Raw genomic sequence first — 19,871 nt, 5'->3', positions numbered from 1 at the left:
AAAGGCGAGGCTCACCACCCATTTATCCCTCCGCCTTTCAATTAGCCCCACAAGTGATTATCAGCCAGGCTGGCACAATTAACTAACTCAGCATCCAAGAGAAAATGCTTTCTTCTTTTTCCTTTTTGCAGTCTCAAAACAGCCCTTCCAACTCGCGGCCCAGTCCAGCCGTTGAGAAGTCAGGGAAAACGGATGCAGTGGAGGCTTTGGATCTCAGCGAGAAGCTGGTATGTAAATGCCGCGTCCCTGCCTCTCCTGCCCAGCGCCCAGGGCTCCTGCAGTCAGCGTTCACCAGGGGGTCGGGTAACTGGAGCTTATCCACCTGTTGAGTTGTGACAAGGACTCCACACGGCCCATTGACTACCCCAGCGTGGGTCAGAAATCGCCTAACAGAATCCCTTGAAAGTCTAGGTCGCTAGAAGAAATGTTTATAACCGTTGTCATTTCCCCCCCACTCTCAGGTCACAAAAAGGCACCGTGTAAATGGCTTGGGGCGGGGCCGGGGCCAGGGCATTAGAGTCACTGAGGCTTCAACGGCACTCAGTTCCAAAGCATGTTTGTTCTCTGCAACTGCAGAAGCTGTGTGTGCTAGAACTGGACATTCACTTACTTAGCACGGCCTCCAGCAGTCATGGGCAACTTCTCTGACCTGTGCCCTTGCCTTGCCAACCAGAAACACTCAGTAGCTACTCACTGCCATCGAGTGGATTCTGACTCAGAGTGACCCTACAGGACAGGGGAGAGACTGGAACTCTGCACAGGGGTAGAAAGCCTCGTCTTTCTCCCACGGAGCAACCGGTGGTTTCAAACTACTGACCTTGGGCTTAGCAGCCCGATGAGAAACCCACTGCGCCACCAGGGATCCTTTGCTTGCCTTGCAGTACTTGGATATGAGTAAAACTCTCATGAGTCTGATGAACATCAAGGATATGCCAGGCCAGGTGTCCATGAAATACCTGTCCCCCAAAGAGAGGGAGCGAGTCAACCAGCTTCGACAGAGGGACCTGGATGTTGTGTTTGATAAGATCACCCAACTCAAGAACAGGCTGGAGAGGAAAGAGGAGCTTCTGAGAGGCTACGAGAAAGACATTGAACAGCTCAGGTACCGCCCGGTCTCCCTTCTCCTGGCGGACCCTCCGGGAAGCAGCAGAAACCAAGGACTGTGACAGAGGGCAGAAGGCCCAGGGTGCTAATCCTAAGATACTGGGGAGGGAGGATGGCGCGGGCCTGGGCGAGGCGAGTCTCTCCATGAGAAAGCGGTCCTTGTAACATCCGTTCTCTCTTTTCTCCACTCTCTCTTCATGCCCAAGCTCAGCCTTTTGTGAATCTCGACTTCGGTTTTACGCTAAGGTGACCAGACGTCCCATTTTTGGCAGGACAGTCTTGATTTTGAACAATTTTTCCCACATCCCGTGGCGTTTTTAAAAAGTCCCGATTTTTGGAAAGAATGCACGACAAGCTAGGGTAGACGGTTTTCGGCTGCCATGTGGCTATTTCACCAGGATATGAGTTTTATCAATGGTGTCCCGCTTTTGTCCCGCTTTATCAATGTTAAAATCTGGTCAGCTTAGTTTTACCATGTGTGTGCTTTTCCTCCTGGAGCCCTGGTGGCGTAGTGGTTACATGTGGGGCTGCGGTCCTCAAGGCCAGTAGTTCAAAACCACCAGCCATTTCCATGGGTGAAAGACAGGGCTTTCTACTCCTGTAAAGACTCGGAAACTCACAGGGGCAGTTCTACCCTGCCCGGTGGGGCACTATGAGTCGGCACCAACTGGATGGCAGTTAGTGGAAGAGCTTTTGCTAATCCAATCCTACATTCAGCTCAACCCGTGGCTCCCTCTCCCGGAAGTTAGCGGAGACGGTTTTCATACCTGTTGCCACCCTCGTGCTAAACAGTCCACCCCTTGGCTAGGTATCCCTCCCTCTGACCGCCAGATGTGTTCCTAATGGAACCAATGGGCGAGATGCATATGAAAGTAGGTTGAGAGCCCAGCCCCCCAGGTCTAGGAGAGGAAAGAGCCTGAGTCCCTCCCGTCTGCCCAGGCAGAGCAAAGTGTCCATTCAGATGTACCAGTCGCAGGTGGCCAAGCTGGAGGACGAGATCTACAAAGAGGCTGAAGAGAAGGCCCTGCTGAAGGAGGCCCTGGAGCGCACGGAGCAGCAGCTGTGTCAGGAGAAGAGGACCAACAGAGTGATCCGGCAGCAGAAGGTGAGAGGCCCCGGTTTGGAAACAGCCCAGTGTGGCCCAAGGAGGCGCCCAGGAGTGCAGAAGGCATTTGCTGGCGTATGGAGGGTGGCAGAGCTGTAGTGTCAGATTTAGACTGTGGCTCTACCGCTTGCTGTGTGACCCTTTGCAGGTTTCTTAACCTCTCTGAGAGTTAGGGTATTCAACTGCATCTATAAAAACAGTGGCTATTTGTCAAGATGCCATAGCCTGGGAGGTATCCGACTAATAACTTCACAAGATAGGAGAAGGATCATCAGCCTTGACAGCCCCACGCTGATCCTCTGAAGGGAAGGTCCGACACGTGTCCCCTTTCCAGCCATTTTAACCCATGTGGATACATCTGGCCCTGCCCCAGAACTTCCTGTTTCTCTGCTGGGTTCGATCACTCACAGCAAAGGCCACTCACGGACCACACTCAGGATTATGGGGCTGATTGGGGGGGGAGTAGGAGCTTACAAGTCAGGATTAGAAATGACTCAAGATAGTTCTACCAAAACAGGCCTCTCTCTGGTCCTCAGCTGGTCTCTGCCCTGCCCAGGCAAGTGTCACAGAGCTCTCTCTAAGTCAGGGTGCCACCACTCTGCCAGCAGGCCTCCGGCCTGGAGGAGTTATGCCTGTCCGTGTCTACATGGCCATGTTGGCCACCTATAGCAGCTTTCTCATGCTGTCAGCTGGAAGGCCCACAGGCCCGCCTTCTGCCAGCCTCTCCTCGTCCTGATGCCTCCACTCCAGCCATGTTCCTGACGCTACTCTGACGCTGTCGCCGCCTCCCATGTTACAGCTCTCTGTCTCCTGGGTCTAGGAGGTTCTTAACCCAGGCACCTCAGGTCCAAAGACCTGCTCTACTTTCATCTATTCTCTTTGGTGGAATTCAGGTGCCCCCTGTGCTCTGGGATGGACATTCTTTGAAGCCCAGCAGGATGATGAAACTGGCCCATCCCTCCTTAGAGGTCCATACACCTTATTTGCATGGTCCCATTCCCAGAAGGGTGCTACACACTTTATTTCCATTATTAGCAAGCTGTCCAATTTACTTGTTGGGTGTAAACACCTTATTTGCATAGCACCACCCATTTAGTGGGGGTTGTAATGTGGATAGCCATATTAAGTAATTCACTGCACCACACTATTAAGTGAATAGTTATTGTCCTGCCATGTGCCAGGGCTGCTTAGATAAGTGACCCTTCTGAGAGGAGGGATTTTAGTTCACTATTCTGAGTGCCTGATACATAGTAGATACCAATAAATGGTTGTTGAGTGGATGGTAGATAAATAGATGGATTCATACATGGTTAGGTCAGTGACTAGACAAGTGGGTGGGTGAATGGATGGGTGCCCTTGAAGAACATATGATCCCTTTTGTGGGGAACAGACAGGTAAAAAGCTGACTTCAGGCTAATTTAACCGGGGTAAGTGTTCTGCCAAAGGCTACCTGGGTCTGTTAACCACATAAACCAGCCTAGAGCAGAAGACTGGCCAAAGTAACAGTGCAGGCATTGTGCTTCAAAGGAGTTGGAGTTTGCCCTCCAAACAGGTGGTCAGGTAGAGTTGGTAAATGGCATTGGCTTGACTTCTAAGCAGAAGCAAATCATTCCTTTTCTTTAACTCCTGCCCAAGGTAAAGCAAATCTCATAGCTGGGATCATGCATGCAGGCAGATTAAGGCCCATTTCTCATAACGGTCTACAGGCAGACACAGGGCTCCAGTCACGCCCAGTTTCTTGATGCCTAAACTAGCCCTGCGCCTGGGTACAGTGATCCTCATTTTTCAGACGCAGAAACTGAACCCCAGAGAACTAAGTGATTGACCCAAATTCACACAAGTACCAGTAGCACCAGAAGCCATTGAATTGATGCCAACTCAACAGCAGCCCCACGGGTGCCTCAGTTGAACTGTGCTCCAGAGGGTGGGTTCCCATGGCTGGCGAGTCAGAACGGGGTCACGAGGCCTGTCTTTCTGAGGCACCTGGGTGGACTTGAGCCCCCACACAGCAGCTGAGCGCAGTAGACAATCCCCTGACCCCAGATCTCTTTGGCCTGAGCTCCTGTGCTCTGTGCTGGGTTAGCCCCAATTGTCCTCCTTGTAACTGTTGGTTTTTCTGACATGTGGTTGTGTGTTTGTATGAGCACAGCTGTCCTGTGTGCATGTGTATGACTATGTGTGAGTACATGTGCATGGGAATGCATACACTTGAATGCATGTGTGTGTGAGTGTGGGTGAGGGTGCATGATTGTATGTGTGTGTATGCACGTGTGTGAGTGTGATACCCTCACATGAGCTCTAAGGAGGCCAAGACCCCATAGAGGGATGCCCCCTCATCCCCACCCCACCCCCAGCCAAAGACTCTAGCCATGGGCGCACCATGCAGAATCCTGCCTTCCATTCAGCGGACTAGCTCGCCAGCTTCCAGCCCCAGGAATGAAAGCAGGGCCCTACACTCAGGCCCTGAATTAAACATCACAGGCCTCCCTCTGCATGTGTCCTGGGGCTGCCTCAGGCAGGAATGGTCTCCTTTCATGCCAGGCAAGCTGGACAATAATAACAGAGACCTGACTTCCCCTTTGATGGGGACTCTGTCCCAAGCACTCCACCCCTACTCCATCCCAGCCCCCAGCCCAGCTTGGCAGGCTAGCCCCTAAAGCAGACCTACCAAACCACAGAATGGGACAGCAGAGGGCCCCCCAAAGCCCATTGTCATGTGCTGACTGAAGACATAAGAAGCCCGAGGATTTGCATAATCAGGCTGCAGATGCATTATGCATGGGCTGTCTCGCTCTTACACAATGCAGGGGCCATGCCAGCCGGCTTGGCACTAGGCACCTCTCCGTGGGAGAAGGAGCTGAAATGGCCACGTGAAACACATTTGGGGGGGGGGGTGTCCCAGGGATACAGAAGCCAGAGTTGGGAACTTTCAGACGTGCAGGATTAACAAATGGGGGAAGAATGGGTAAGATCCCCAAGGACCAACCCAGCAACCCCAATGGTGTGGCTGACTGATCGCTCCTCCAGGGCAGGCACCTGCGCCTCTCTCCACACCCCTCCTCTCACAGCACCCCTGAGAGAGGCTGCAGAGGGCTGGCCCATGGGAGAGATGCGAAAGCTGGGGTGGGGTAGGTGATAGACTGTGTTACCGGGATACCCAGTCATAGGGATGGGAGCACACCAAGATCCCCTGACTCTAAAGCCAATGTCCCACCTTTGTCTCTCCTATGAGGTGGCCCTTCATACTCCACTCACCATTGCTCCTGGGGCTTCAGTCCGTGGGTCAATTTTGGTCTTACTATACTGTCAGAGAAATTCTTTTGCCAGGAATATAGATAGAGCGATAGGTGGGTGGGTGGATGGATGGATAGATCAATTTTAAAGTTTTGCACACTAAAGGGCACATCTGTAGCTCTTTCTTCTTTTTTGGTTCCTTCCTGGGAGTATATTTCACTTTTAAACTGGAGGTTTTAAAGCCTTTGTATAAAATGTTAGCACTGTGCACCCCCATAAAGATGGGGTGAAGGAAGTGCAGTTACTCACCTTGGAGTTTCACTAAATCATGATTGAGCCCCAGAACCACCCCGCCCCCACCCCTGAAGCTGAGGTGGTTTTAATATCTGGATATCACGTCATCTCATCGCTAAGCAGAACTTACCAGAATTCAGTCATGCTTCCCTACTAATATAGTTGGCTGTGAAAATGGGGCCTACTGTGGGGGGCTTTCCCAGAGACCCTCGTGGTCATTGGGCTCTGTCTCTGGAGTGTTCCCGCCCCTCCCGCTTCCCCCGTGGCAGTGTGATCAGTCTGTGCATTCCTATATCACTAGATTAGGCAGCAGTCTGTCTCCACGTGAAGAGGCTGACTTGGGAGGCAAACAAAATTGAGTTCCCGCCTCCCGCTGTCCCCGAGAGACCTCCCATAAGTGGCCTTATCTCCAGGTCTCAGGTTTCTCAACAACAAAATGATCATGGGACCCACTTCCTGGGACAGCGGGGAGGTTCAATGACACGATGCACATGCTGCCCAAAGCACACAAGCAGCTAGCTGCTCAGTGGCAACCTTTTTTGGGGGGAGGGGGTTGCCGCCTGTATTTCTCCCAGAGACATCAGCTGATGCTGCAGCAAACCCCGAAAACGTTTCTCTTAGTCTCCTCAAACCCGCAGCAGTTTTGTGAAGCCCACTTTTCTGCGCGGTGAATACAACGAGGACTAGAGCCAAGACACAGTTTTGTGAATGGGTCAAGGCTGGGGTTTCGATCGGCCTTTAAATACACAGAGGTTGCTATTTCAGAGGCACAGATGCCTGTCCTTGGCCCCGTCTCCGGGTTTGAAGTGTGAGAGAGGCGGAAGTGGGTGGACTGCTTCTAGCTGAGGAAGCAGCTCAGACCTCCTTCCGGGCTCCTGTCCATCAAACCTGGCCAGGAGCTTTGTCCTCCTGATTCTGGCTGGGGCCAGGGGCCCCTAAGGTCCCTCTGCTTAGTTGCCCCAGACCCTTCATCTTGAAGATAAACCCTTAGCAGAGGACCTAGCACGTAGGATCACCAAAAGTGCTTATATCAACATCTTACGATCCTTAATTCTCAATTCCCCAAGACTCACTGGCTCCCAAATAGGTTCAAGGCCCGAGTTCTCTTGGTGCCATCTGCCTGTTTGGGGCTGAAGCTGGTAAACTGGTAGACGTGTATGATGAGAATGGAATAAGGCTTGGGGGTGGTACCCTGGGGCCCACTAAGGATGAAGAAATAAAACACAGTGGCGTAGCACAGTAGGGGCAGATGCATGGCTGAAGGGAAACCCACCGCCCACCCCACCCACACCCCATCTTCTGCCCACCAATTCCAGTGAATGGCAGCCTCTCTTAGAAAGCCTGGACTTGTCTCACAGGCTACAACAGCCCAAAGTACCTTAAACACTTTCTTGCCCGCCTGATATTTCCTCTCAGGAGCATTTAGAGGACCACCAGCAGAGAAATGCAAAGGAATCAACATCTTGCAACTGTTCCTTCAAAGAGAAAGAGAGGCAGGTATGGAAGTGTTTCTCAGTCTTACAGCCAGACCCCAAATAGACCCAGAATACCCAAAAGGTAAGAGCTTACAGAATGTACAGGCCAACACACACACACACACACATACACAGCGTCCCTCTCCCTCCCCTGCCTCCTCCCTCACCTGCAACTTAAACAAATGGTCCCGGAGACAAGCAAACACCCAGCCCAGTATTTTTGAGGCATGATAAGGCAGGCAATTTTGACTAGCAGAGGAACCATGCCAGGTACAAGATGATCGGGGGACTTGGAGATAAGAACATAAGAAAAGAGGGGGAGAAGGGAGGGTGGAGGAGCGCCAGGAAAAGGGCTCCCTGCCCTCGGAGTGAAAGAAGTGGGGTGAAAGACGGGGAAAGGGTGGGTGTAAAGTGGAACCAAGGGTGGAGGGGCAAGTGCCAACTGTCATGGCCTCCACGCCCACCAAGAGGGAGCCCTTCATTGACTCTGAGCTTCCTGGCAGCCAGTGAGAAGTGGACAATCCAACCTGGCCCATAGTCCCAGTGTCCAGGAGACCATTGGATGTGATACTCAGAAATTTCTTAGAATAAAGACTCCTGGCTCTCCCCCTAGACCAGCGCTTCTCAACCTGTGGGTCATGACCCCTTTGGGGGTCAAATGACCCTTTCACAGGGGTCGCCTAAGACCATTGGAAAACACATATTTCCAATGGTCTTAGAAACCAAGACGTTGACTTTTTACCCATACTGTGGCAAAATGTAACAATGTAGTTTACTGTTGTTACATTAAGACTGTTACCCATGCTATACCATGCTTCAAGACATTTTATTTATTTGTCATTAGAAATAAATATTTCACAATATATAATTACATATTGTTTTGTGATTAATCACTATGCTTAATTATGTTCAATTTGTAACAATGAAAATACATCCTGCATATCAGACATTTATATTACGATTCATAACAGTAGCAAAATTACATTTATGAAGTAGCAACGAAAATAATCTTATGGTTGGGGGGTCACCACAACATGAGAAACTGTATGAAAGGGGGTGGCAGCATTGGGAAGGTTGAGAACCACTGCCCTAGACAAGCATTGCACGACACAAGACACAACATCCGTAAGGGTACCCTTAGCACAGGAGCAAGACAGATGCGGTGGCTTGATCACCTCTGATCAGTAGCCCTTGAGACAGACTGATGCCATCACATCCCAGTGAATTCAATAAAGTTCAGTGGAAGCAGCTCTGCAGGGAACAGGCTCTGTACTGCCGGTGGTTGGGTGTCCACTGAACAGGCTTCAACCAGGAATATATTTGGGAACAGCATTCAAACCAGGGTTTCCTGAAGCCCTCAAGCTCCACAGAGGGTTGAGGTTATTGACGTATGCACACACACACACACACACACACACACACAAAATCCTGTTTGTCTATTGACATGTCCGATTCCTCATGGGATTTTGCTTGGATCATGGGTGAAATGGAAAACCAACAAAAATACTACTTTACAAGGTCTAGGAAATTCCATGGTGACTAACTTCTCAGCGTAATTCCTCCCCGCTGAGATTGTGGCAAATATGAGTATTAAGTGACTTCAGACTTAAGGCCTCCTCCATGGAAAATGCCTGGAGGACAAGTTATCAGTTAAATGTGGGCCCATCGCCTTTTAGGACAGTTGTGCTGGGGATAAAATTAGCATCCTTTTTTGAGAATGAAAGAAACTTACCAGCCCTATGCCCCTGCCCCAAAAGACAACCTTACTCATTCCCTCTGAGTTTTGGTTACCCACACCTACGGGATTTCCAGATTTAGGGTGGGGGGAGGGGGGAACACGACATTCCATTAAATTTGAAATTCTGATAAACAATGGATACTTTTTTTGTAAAAGTATTCCCAAATACTATTTGGGACATACTTATGCCAACTTAACTGTCTAATTGTCACATTAGCATCCAACGGGGCATCCTGTATCTTATCTGGAACCCCACCACAAATATTTACTGAGACCTCATTTGATGTCAAGGGCAGGCTCTCATGCGGACATCACAAAAATGGTAGGCCATGGCGTATTTCACTTGGCATGTGAAATTTCTCCTCCCCTTTCTTTCTTCTAAAATAGGGCATTTTCATGGAGCACTCTAGATTTTGAGCTTCCCTTGGAGATGTGGACAATCTGGTGATACTAGGCTTGCATTTCCACAAGATCCTCCTCCAGCCCCCTTAAACCAAGCTCACGCCATTGATTCAATGCTGACTCACAGCGTCCCCCTGTGGGTTTCGGAGACTGTTAACTGTTGATGGGAGTAGAAAGCCCGCTCCTTCTCCTGGGGAGCTGCTGGTGGTTTCTAACTGCCGACCATGTGGATCTCAGCCCAACCCATAACCACAACACTACCAGGGCGCCTTCCAGCCCCCTTAGAGAAGACCCTTTCCTTGGCTTGCCGCCCTCCCTACCAGCCCACTCCATCATTTCTTTTAGTTCCCTAGCTCATGTAGGCATCAGGTTGGTGATCCAGCAGAAGTCCAAGGCTCTCCCAAAACCTCCTCTTTCCAGTGCCTCTGCCCAGTCACCTGAATGAGTGTATCAGGCTAGGAAAGAGGCCCCAGGTCTCTTGTCCACTGTGGTGTCCCTCATTCCTGGGGGACACTCTTTCTTCAGGGAGAGTCTCTGAGAGTCAGGCCCTAGAGGAAACCAGGGTCTGCCTATGGAAATCAAACCCCAGGGACAGCGCATGCTTCAGAGGTGGGGTGATGGCACCTTCTCATAGGACATCCCTGCAGTCACTGAGACCTAGGGTGCTGGGGTCCTTAGGTAGAAATCCACCAGAGGCCCGTGGCCTCTTCCACCTCCTCTTTGAGATTCTGCTCCCAGCTAAAGCGGATTTGCCCTCCAAGGACAGTGTGGTATTTCTCACTGAACCACAGTTGGCCACCACCCCATCCCCAGAGATTCCAAGAGACTCAACAGGATTTTTTATTTTTTAATTATTCATTTTGGGGTGGGGGGGCTCTTACAAATCATATAACCATCCATCATTCAATAGTATGAAGCACACTTGTACATATATAGCCATCAACATCTCCAAAACAATTTATTTCTACTTGAGTCCATGGTATAGTTCCTTTTTTATTTTCCCCTACCCTCCCACCCTCGTGAATCCTTGATCAATTATATATTATTATTGTTCTTTCGTGTCTTACACTGACTGTACCATTGCCCCCCAAACCACCCCCCTGAAGACATCACACACCCCTATGCTCTCACTCCCTGGCCCCACAATCCAAATGAGAAGCGCCTGAAAGGTGAGGCGAATCCTTTCTTTGTTTCCCCTTGGTGCAGTAGGCAAAGAGGAGTAGCAGCTAAATTCTGTCCTTCTTCTTTCTGTGTTAAAGAGACGGATATTTGTAGAGCTGGTGAAGAGCAAGATGCAGAGCTCAAATTTCCAGGTGAGCCCGAGAGTGGAGAGAAACCCGTTTGCGACAATGGCCTGGTGTTGGCCGCTGTGTCTCGAGGGTGAAGAAGCATCAAACCGAACACCCCAAGGCTGCTCCTCAAACAGACTTTCCACCCTCCAACTTGTCTACCATGTTTGTCACCAGCCGTGCCTCCCACACCAAGGCAAATAGCCGCTGTGACAATCAGTTTCCATTACTGAGTGATCTCTCATAGCTGGCTATGGATAGTGCGATGGTCAATGGAAGCTACTTAATGCCCACCCTCCTTCAGTGGGAACCAGGGCACGCACCATCCTTAGATATGCCTCTGCTCCCACTGCACTGTCTCCTTCCCTTCAGGGTGCAGTACTTCACGTCAGGGGCCACCAGAACTCACAGACCATATCCACAATGATGGGGTTTATCAGGGAAGCACAAATTTACGGTTCAGGATCAGGAAGCACACAGGCAAAGTCTCCCTTCTTCAATGCAGGGCAGCTCTCTCACCTCCTCTTGGCCATGTAGAGCACCTCTGGGCCCCCGGAGGAAGGCTCCTCTTGACCTCATCAGGACAGGCTTCCTCGCATTTCATCAGTCGGGCCTCCACTTGGCTGAAACAAGCATTAGGAAGCTCTTTCAGCTCGGCCAATAAGTCCCCCTTAGGCACGAGACTCCACCCGTAGTCTCGGGCTGGAGGGCACTCAGTTCTCTGACACCCAGGCCTGCACGCCCATGGTAGGTGCCTCACTCATGGACTGAGAAGACCCCGCCCCATCTCAAGTGGGCTTCCTGGTTTTGCTGTCACCATTTCTCTGACTCCGGATGCTCCCGCGTCGTTGGCTGCTTCCTCTTGCCATCACCGACTGTGACAGCTCGTTCTCTCGCTCTCTCTCTCAGGTCCAGGAGGTTCTCAGCTCAGGGACTGCCAGGTCCACTGGACTCCCAGCTCTTCTGTCTTGACTGAGGGTTGTGAGGTCCCACTCTGAGCTGGCACTCTTAAACCTTGCTGGATGCCAAAACTGACCAATCGCTTTGTGGAGGATCTCGTGTACCTTATTTGCATAGCCCCACCCTCAGCATGGTGCCACGTGCCTATTTGCTTTATTGGCAAATCCAATGTACTTGGGGGCCATAAGAACCTAACTTTCATAGACCCACCCACTCACTCCGTGAGGGTTACAAGACCATGTCTGGTAAAGGGCCATATTAAGTCATTCACTGCACCACAACAGTAAGCACCTCTGGGGGATCTGGTGGGCAGCACTGCCTGCCGCCCCTAAACATGCTGAGCATTTCCTGTGTTCCAGGTATACAGCTGAGCCCTGGACATGCACAGCCTCCTTTAACAGCCTGTCTAGGAGGGCGTTGTTCTTGCCCGACTCAGGATGAGGTGTCCAAAACACAGAGACTAGAAATAGCAAGTCTGGAGTCACATAGGCAAGTAGGAAAAAGGCTAACAAACTCACCTTCCCCCAGGTGCATGCTCCTTGCCCTCCTTCGGAGGTAAGGAATCTCTTTGATGTCAAGGAAGCATCCCCTAGAAATACTTGTTCTTTCCCCAAGAGTTGAGAATCCAGTCTGTGATATCCAAAGCAGGTTGAAGCGTTGCCATCCACAGTTCCACCCTGGAACTGGAATTGGCCCAAGTCGCTTTCCCACTTGGTGAAAAAGTAGAGGCGAGCTCTCAAGGCTCAAAAGCTAACACATTCCAGATGAGGGAAGAGAGAGATGTGTTGGAATGTGAGGGAAAGCCACCATTTGTTCGGAGACAAAACTCTCGTTGGAAAAAAGCAAAGACATTTAATGTCCAAGGAAGGCCGTGGAAAGCAGAAGGCTCGTCTCAGCCCAAGCCTTGTCCTAAGACTAGAAGTGGGGTGCTGGGAGAGCGGAGCACCTCTAGAGGTGCCCCCTTGGTCGGAGCCCACTCCGCACAGTAAGGACTGGCCCCTGCTTGGGAAAGGTCCCAGCCTTGAAAACCCCACAGCCCAGCTCTCAGCCGTCGCAGGAGTCATGTGATTGCCCTGAGTCAGAATCCACTCCGCAGCCACGGATGTGATTGGTACGATGGCTACACTTAACAGAGTGGAGGTCAAACGGGGCTTAAGCTTAAGAGCGAAAGGGGTCTTCCAGTCCATCCACATGTCCAGTGGAGCTTGGCAGTCTGAAGTGTGGGATCCCCGCCAGGACCCTCCAACAGTGTCGTTGGGGTCTCTGTCCACTACAGTGTGCCCTGAGCCCTCAGAGCGATAGGTCAATGCGGTCCCCTGACAAAGGCGGGGCGTGTAACACCTGCTCTTGGCAGGCTCCTGGTGCCCTCAGGAAAGAACTCCCTCTCCAGCTGGCCAGCGCAGAACCGGGACTTCCTTGCTTCTTCAGGCCTTTTGGGGTTTTGCTTCCTGTCCTCCGAAGGCCACCCCCTGGTTCTGTTTTCCACGGCAGCTTCCTGTCGTCATGTCGTTGTTAGCTGCCGCTGGGTCGGCTCCGACTCAAGTATCGGGACGCTGCTGCCCGGGTCCCACAGGTCTCCATGAGCTCGGAGGTGCTGGCCTCATTGTTCCAGCTGTTGTGGAGTGAGTCCGTCTGTCCGCCCGTCCCTGCTCAACCTCCTTTACAACAACTGTGACAACGACGTTTTCAAACAACTGGTCTTTGCTCATGACATGTGCCAAGTTAAAAGGAAAAAGAAGCAGCAGCAGGTCATTGGTGGTGCTGATGGGGGAGGAAAAGGTTGAGAAAGACTAGATTCGCCCAAACAGAAACAGACAAAAAATTCCTGCTTCCCTGCCTTGTTTTTGTTTTTAAAGTAGATACGAGTCATTAATTAAATAACTGGTCATACAAATGTTTGTGGTGAAGGGAAAGGCCAGTGGACTAAGCCTAGCTCACCACACTGCTGCCACCCCTGGCCCCCGTCCAGGGAACAGGAGAGGACCCTCCCCCATCCCCACCTGCCCCCACCCACCCTGCCTGAAGAAGGGATATTTAAACCGAGGCCTGAAGCTGTGTGGAAACAGACTGGGGTCTTGCTTTCTCCTGGCGTGGGGGTGAGGGCCCAGTGGGATGAGCCCACAGCGACTACTATCCCAGAAGGTCAGCCGGCAAGGTGGGCGGTTTGAACCCAGGAGCTGCTGCGCGAGGGAAAGAGGAGGCTGTCTGCTCCCGTGAAGCGGAGCAGTTCCGACACTATCTTAGGGCGTCCCTGTGACTCGGACTCGGCTAGACAGTGGGGGGCTATTTGTTGTGTACCCTGAGTTGCTGTGATGTTGGACCAGTTTCAGCAAAGCTTCCAGAGGAAGAAAGACTTGGGAGAAAGGCTGGCACCCTACTTCCAGAGATCTGCCTGTGAAAGCCCTGTGTTTCACAACGGTCAGGTCCGGATGGGCACTGGGTGCCAAGAGTCTGGGGACTGGGGAGTTAACAGCACCTTGCACCTGGGTGTCACTGCGCAGGTGACTGGCTTCGCTCCCTCTTTTGCAGTCCAAGGGTGAGGCCCGAGGTTCCCTGGCCGTCTTTACTCGGTGGACTCTGCGAGCCTTCCCCAGCCCTTCCTGCCCACAGCATTTGCATTTTCACATTCCCCAGTCTCCTCTTCTTCCAGGTCAGCCCCCACCCCCCTGTCCCCCTACCCCCTGCCCCATCCCCCTTGTCCCTGTGAAAAAGGGCTTTCTACCCCAAGCTCCCTCCATTCCTGGGCGTGGGGAACTGAGGGGGTGGGGTGGGCATGGCATGGGGACACAGGGCTCTTTATTTTTAACAAACTCCCTGGCTCCAACCCCCATAAGTGCGCCCACACCCACACCCAGAGTGGACACTGGGCCTCCAGGACCCATTGGAAAAGAACAACAAAGCAAAGGTTGTTCGGTGGCAGAAAGTATTCAAATGTGCTACTGATTTCTCTCTCCCTGGGCATCCCCACCAATACTCACTTTGTGGCCCAGGGCAGAGAGGGTAGCCTTCCTGACACGGAAGTGACTGTTGAGTTCTGTCTGCAAGGTGCTTTGTAAGCCTGTCTTAAAGTCAAAAGAGCTGAAGAGCTGGCCCTCAAGGCCCCTTCTGTTGACTTCCCCCAGATCCTCCCCCCTCGGCCCTCTGAGGAAGACGGAGCAGGTGGAAATGGAGGGCCACAGGGGAGGTGCGCAGGGGTGAAGCTGAAACTCGAGCTCCATGTGCAGCCTTGTTCCTCTCAAGGATTTTTGTGTCCTAACGTTGGAGTCAAAAATCTTCATGAGGCTGGACAACTGCCACCAAACTCACTGCCGTCCACTCGATTCTGTCCATCCCGTGGGGACGAAGCCTGCAAGTTAGAATTGTATCTACAGAGGGTGTATGTGTGTGTGGGTGTGTGTCTGTGTTTCTTGAAAGGATGCCTGGTAGTGCCATGGGTCGAGTGTTCTGCTGCCAGCCACAGGGTCATGGTTTGAACCCACCAGCCGCACAGCGGGAGAGAGACAAGGCAGGCGGTTTCTGGAAATAGCACCCAAGCCAAACTCACCCGCAAGGAATCGGTTCCCACTCAGAGCCTTGGAAACCTGATGGGCAGTTCTCCCCTGTCCTGCGGAATCCCGTGAGTCAAAATCAACTTGAAGGCAGTGGGTTCGGGGCTCTGGGTTTGGAGTTTCTTGAGGGCGAGCAGAAACCCACTCAGAAAGGAGGAGAGGAGATTCCAACAGGAGTGGTGCCTCATAACGCAAAGGCCTGAAAGGAAACATGGGCTTGAATATGAGCGGGTCAGCTACCAGATCTCACACCCTGGCTCACATGTCACACGCGTGTGCACACGTGCACACACCCACATACCACGTGTCCCCTCTACCTCCCTCCATGCGTCAGCTAAATGTTCTCCTCCAGCCATGTGATAGTTCCGTCACCCTTTCTCAGAGCCCATGGCCCACAGCCCAGGAGTGATCATCTTAATAACTCCGCCCAGGCCAAGTATTCAGTCAGCTGTGGCCGAGGGGCCGGGTCTCCAACACACTGCCCTTCCTGTGTGATGAGGGAGAGGGGGCAGCGTGCTAGACACAGGACAAGACAGAATCCCTCAAATAGCCTGTAGTGTTTTTTTTGGCTTTTGTTTGTTTGTTTGTTTTTGTTTCCACGACATCACAGACATAACAGTCAACTCAGTGACAGCTTTGAAGGAGAAAGAAACTCCACCTCCATGAGTTTAGCCGTCACAAGGAGCCCCTGGTCTCAAAAGCATGACGCTGTAGAAGAGAGAAAAAAAAAACAACAGTGACCTTTAGACTATAAATACAAACAAATGCACACGTAGACCAAACCACGAATGATAGGTATCTTTGCGTAGGGCCAGGGTCATAGTAATGAATCATCTGACCCACTCTTTTCTCCTCTGTTGGGGGTTTTCTGTTTCTTTTCCCCCACAACGAACATTTTAATTTGTGTAACAACTACTAAGGCCATTCGCGACGAGGATTTATAGAGTCTGTGTGCTTCTCTTGTTTGTTAAAGGCTGGAGCCAGGAAAACTACCCCAAAGACAGACCAAGAAAGGGGGATGATGAAGAAGGAAGCGACAAGCAAGTACAGCCGGGATCCCCTGCTTGCTCGACCTGGTGGAAGGAGCTAGAGAAATGGCCTCCCGGCAGTCTCTCACCAGCCGCTGTGAGTCAGACAGACTCTTCTGTGTCAAAATACTAAGATGCTTTCATAGGACTTTAAAGACTGTTAACCTAGTGTTTTGCTTTCTAGACTGGTATTTTGTATAATACTATATTTTAGAGTGTGCAGGGAGAGGGATTCTTTGAAAAAATGAGTGGGTGTGTATAAATACTTGGGCATATGAAGGATCTGTTTAAGTCTGTAGCCCAGATTCCTAGGCCTGGGTGGATACACGTACAGGGCTCCACGGTTGGGTCATGATGCACGCAAACATCTATACCTCCAGGGAGCTCCAGAGAACACTCAAGCCGTACTCTCCAGCCATAGGGCAGATGGTCCGCTCACGGTGATCGGGGCCATGTTGGAATAATAAATTTAGGTCGCCGGTCAGTTTTATCCCTTCTGTAACAATGACTAGATTTCATTGGGCATTCTGCAGTTTTCAAAATATTCTCAGTTAACCCTCCCCTAAGCCCTGGGAGGAAAAATAGTATTAGGTGCCCCATTTCAAGATGCAGCAGCTGATGCCAAGAGAGGTTGAATGGAGCCTAAAATCACACAGTACGTTCAAGAGCTGGGTCTTGAACTCAAGGTTCTAAGTCATCTCATGCTGCCGTTCTGCTACACCCAAGATGGCCCAGTAGTTGAAGCCCCAAGGCCTCAAGGATGAACCAAATTCCCAGTCACCAAAGAGCAGATAATGTCCAGGGGACCCACTCCTCCTTGATGGGGTTTGGAGAGGCCACTGGGCCCCGTGATCCGCTCTCTGCTTCTCTCAATGTCCTCTCCTCTCTCCGTCCACCCCTGCCCTCTCTGGTCTGACCGGGACAGCCAGACAAAACGGGAGGACGAGCCCGACTCCAGGAATATCACGTACTTCTATTTTTAAAAAGCCACAATAAAAATATTTTGATATTTCAAAACCAAATGTATTCTTTCTACTGATTAAAAGTACAAGGGGACCTTCCAGTGAGCACACATCGTACAGGGTTGGGATGTAAAGTCAGTGAGGAAGGGGAACATGACCTGAGCTCAAAAATACTCTTGAAAGCGCCTTAAATTTTCCAGACCAGCCTCCATAGTATTGTTTATATGTACTGTACTATGTCCCAGAAGTCTCAGTCATCTGTCACTCAGCCCTGGAGTAGATCGCTGTGGGTAAGCAGCACCTCGGGTAGACCTGGCCAGCACTTGAGAGCCAATGAAATGCAAAAGTCTTTGCTTGTTGAGCGTGTATTTGTAATGTGCTTAAGTTAAATGTAATGCCCATGTGATGACCGTATTTACGACCTGACCATCTTTGATGTCTTTCAAAGGATGTGTTCATTTTTGCACTCAATCAAACATTACATCTACTTTCTTTTTAAAAAAACAAACAAACTTCTTATTGTGAATGGGGGGAAGGCTTGCTGAGATCATCAATCCAGCAGTCAGCGATGCATGGCCTTCTGTCCCTTCTCATTCACCGCAGCCCCTTCCGTGCAGCATCACCCCTCCCGCCTCCTCCCTGTGTTTCCGGTCTCCATTCCTCCCTCTTTCCTAAATCTTCCTGGATTTTGTCCTTCGGGAAATGCTGCCCTTTGATCCCAAATGGTCAATCATTCTAAGGTCTGCAGACATCAGTAGTGCTACCAGTCCCCTTACAGACCTGTCTACTGCTTGGCTGGAAATGGAGCCACAGGGGGAAGTTCAGATCTGTACCCAAAGGTGCAGGCCCATCGTCCGGATGGTTCCACCCGTCTCTATGTGACCAGTGAGCCTGGTCTCTCTCCTGATTTGGAGTTGGGTCCACATCCTTCCCCTGCACTCTTCAGGACTGCTCAGTGGTCGTGGGAGCCAGGCACCCCTTGGTTCTGCTGGACTCTGGAGACTGACATCTGAGTGGTCCATGGGTCCATTGGACCAATCACGTCCTGCGTCTGCGATTTCCATCTTTCTTCTTTCCTCCAGACAGGGGGAGACCCCAGTCACGACTCACTACCAGAAAGAGGCACAAAGGATGTGTGTAGACTGTTGTGGGCTATGCTACACAACTGACCTTACTGCCCCCTAAGACGATGGCCCTAAAGGGCCACTTCTTTTCTTTCTTTCTTTCATTTATTTTGCTTGAAATTGGGTCGTGTGTCACATAAAAACTTAAATCTGTTTCAATTAGACTATTCTTCCTTTTCTAACCACCCAGCCCAGAGCTTCCATCCGATGGGCATGGAATCTGGAGGGTCTAGGGCCGCAGTTCTCAACCTTCCTCAGGCCACGACCCTTTCATACAGTTCCTCACGTTGTGGTGACCGCCAGCCATAAAATCATTTTCATTGGTACTTCATCACTGTAAATTTGCTACTGTTGTGAATCAGGCGACCCCTGTGAAAGGGTCGTTTGACACATACCCCCCCAAAGGGGGTCGAGACCCCCAGGTTGAGAACCACTGATCTAGGGCAGCTTCTTTTCTACCCTCCTTGAACTACCAGATAGTTCTTCAGGTGTCTTTCAGCCATGCCCTCCCTGCCTCTGAGGATGCACATCCACCTTGAGGTCTGCCCTACAGTCACTCACCCCTTGGTCTTAGCTGATTGACGAAGTGTTGATACCCAACTCAAGCCAAGCCAATCCGATTTCTCTCCTAACGGAAGGTTGGGCCTCTCAGCAGCTCTCTGGGTGAGACATAGCAGTGGGACACTGAAGTGCCACTCGGGTCGAAGATGGTGCCGGAGCTGGGTGTCTTGATTCAGTCCCAGGGCTGGGGAGGAGACTACCCCCACCCCTCCTCTTGTTCCGAGAAACACAGCCAGATGTCCAAAGGAAAGAGAGCTCAGGACAGGTACAAGTAGAGGCAGGAAGTCATGAGAGCCCAGAGAGGAGACCAGGCAGCAGATACTGGACCTTGGTTCCCAATGCCATTCTCAGGCCCCCTCATCTTTGCTTTCCTCTCCTGTATGACTGAAAGCTGGACTGCTTGATTTTCCAGGCTCCCGTACAGCTAGGATCGGCCAATGGCATTTCAGGGGAAGATCCTGGGGAAGGCTTCCCCCAGAATAAAAAGTGTGACCTCCCTGAGAACAGCCTTTTGCTCTCCCCCCACCCTGACCCCCGCTCTTGGAGCCCTAACTTACAGCTGCCACCACCTTGGGGATCCTCGGGCAACACACAAGAAGATGGAGGGCACTTTCCAGGCACAGGGAAGAGGAAAGACAAGAGGTACCTGGCCGGGTCCCAGTGGCATAACTAGCTCTGCACCAGGCCCGAGCTCTTCCTGGTTGATGAGTCCCAGCCTCGGTCAGTGGTGACATCGAGTATACGTGTCCTACGGAACAAAGCACCCCAAAAGTTAGTGGTTTAAAATAACCAAGATTCCTTACGATTCACGATGCCATAGGTTACGCTGTGTGATTTTCTTGGCCTGGGCTGGCTTGGCTGGGGCTAGATGGCTGATGCTGTCATGCCCGTGGATCAGAGCAGTGGTTCTCAGTCTGGGTGATGTAACCCCTCAGGCGATACTTGGCAATGCTTGTCATTACTGAGGGAGGAGGGTGTGCTACTATCATATAGCAGGTAGAGGCCAAGGTTGCTGCTAAACATTCTACCACCCACACGACAGCCCCC

The 19,871-nt window shown here is 51.3% G+C and overlaps 1 protein-coding gene across 1 annotated transcript in view; it reads left to right on the top strand.

Moving 5' to 3' along the window:
* Positions 1 to 17,159, top strand: part of FHAD1 (forkhead associated phosphopeptide binding domain 1) — a 169,433-nt gene extending 152,274 nt beyond the window's left edge. Inside the window, exons 26-31 of the mRNA XM_045298951.1 lie at positions 132 to 227; positions 882 to 1,102; positions 2,044 to 2,209; positions 7,154 to 7,234; positions 10,612 to 10,665; positions 16,123 to 17,159. Coding sequence (XP_045154886.1) covers positions 132 to 227; positions 882 to 1,102; positions 2,044 to 2,209; positions 7,154 to 7,234; positions 10,612 to 10,665; positions 16,123 to 16,239 — 735 coding nt within the window. The 3' untranslated portion in view covers positions 16,240 to 17,159. The remainder of the gene's footprint in view (positions 1 to 131; positions 228 to 881; positions 1,103 to 2,043; positions 2,210 to 7,153; positions 7,235 to 10,611; positions 10,666 to 16,122) is intronic.
* The last annotated feature ends 2,712 nt before the right edge of the window (positions 17,160 to 19,871 follow it).

Source organism: Echinops telfairi, unplaced genomic scaffold, assembly GCF_000313985.2.
Source record: "Echinops telfairi isolate 266 unplaced genomic scaffold, ASM31398v2 ScPeMD7_7457;HRSCAF=8495, whole genome shotgun sequence".
Taxonomy (NCBI): domain Eukaryota; kingdom Metazoa; phylum Chordata; class Mammalia; order Afrosoricida; family Tenrecidae; genus Echinops; species Echinops telfairi.
This window is presented reverse-complemented; position numbering and strand designations above follow the sequence as displayed.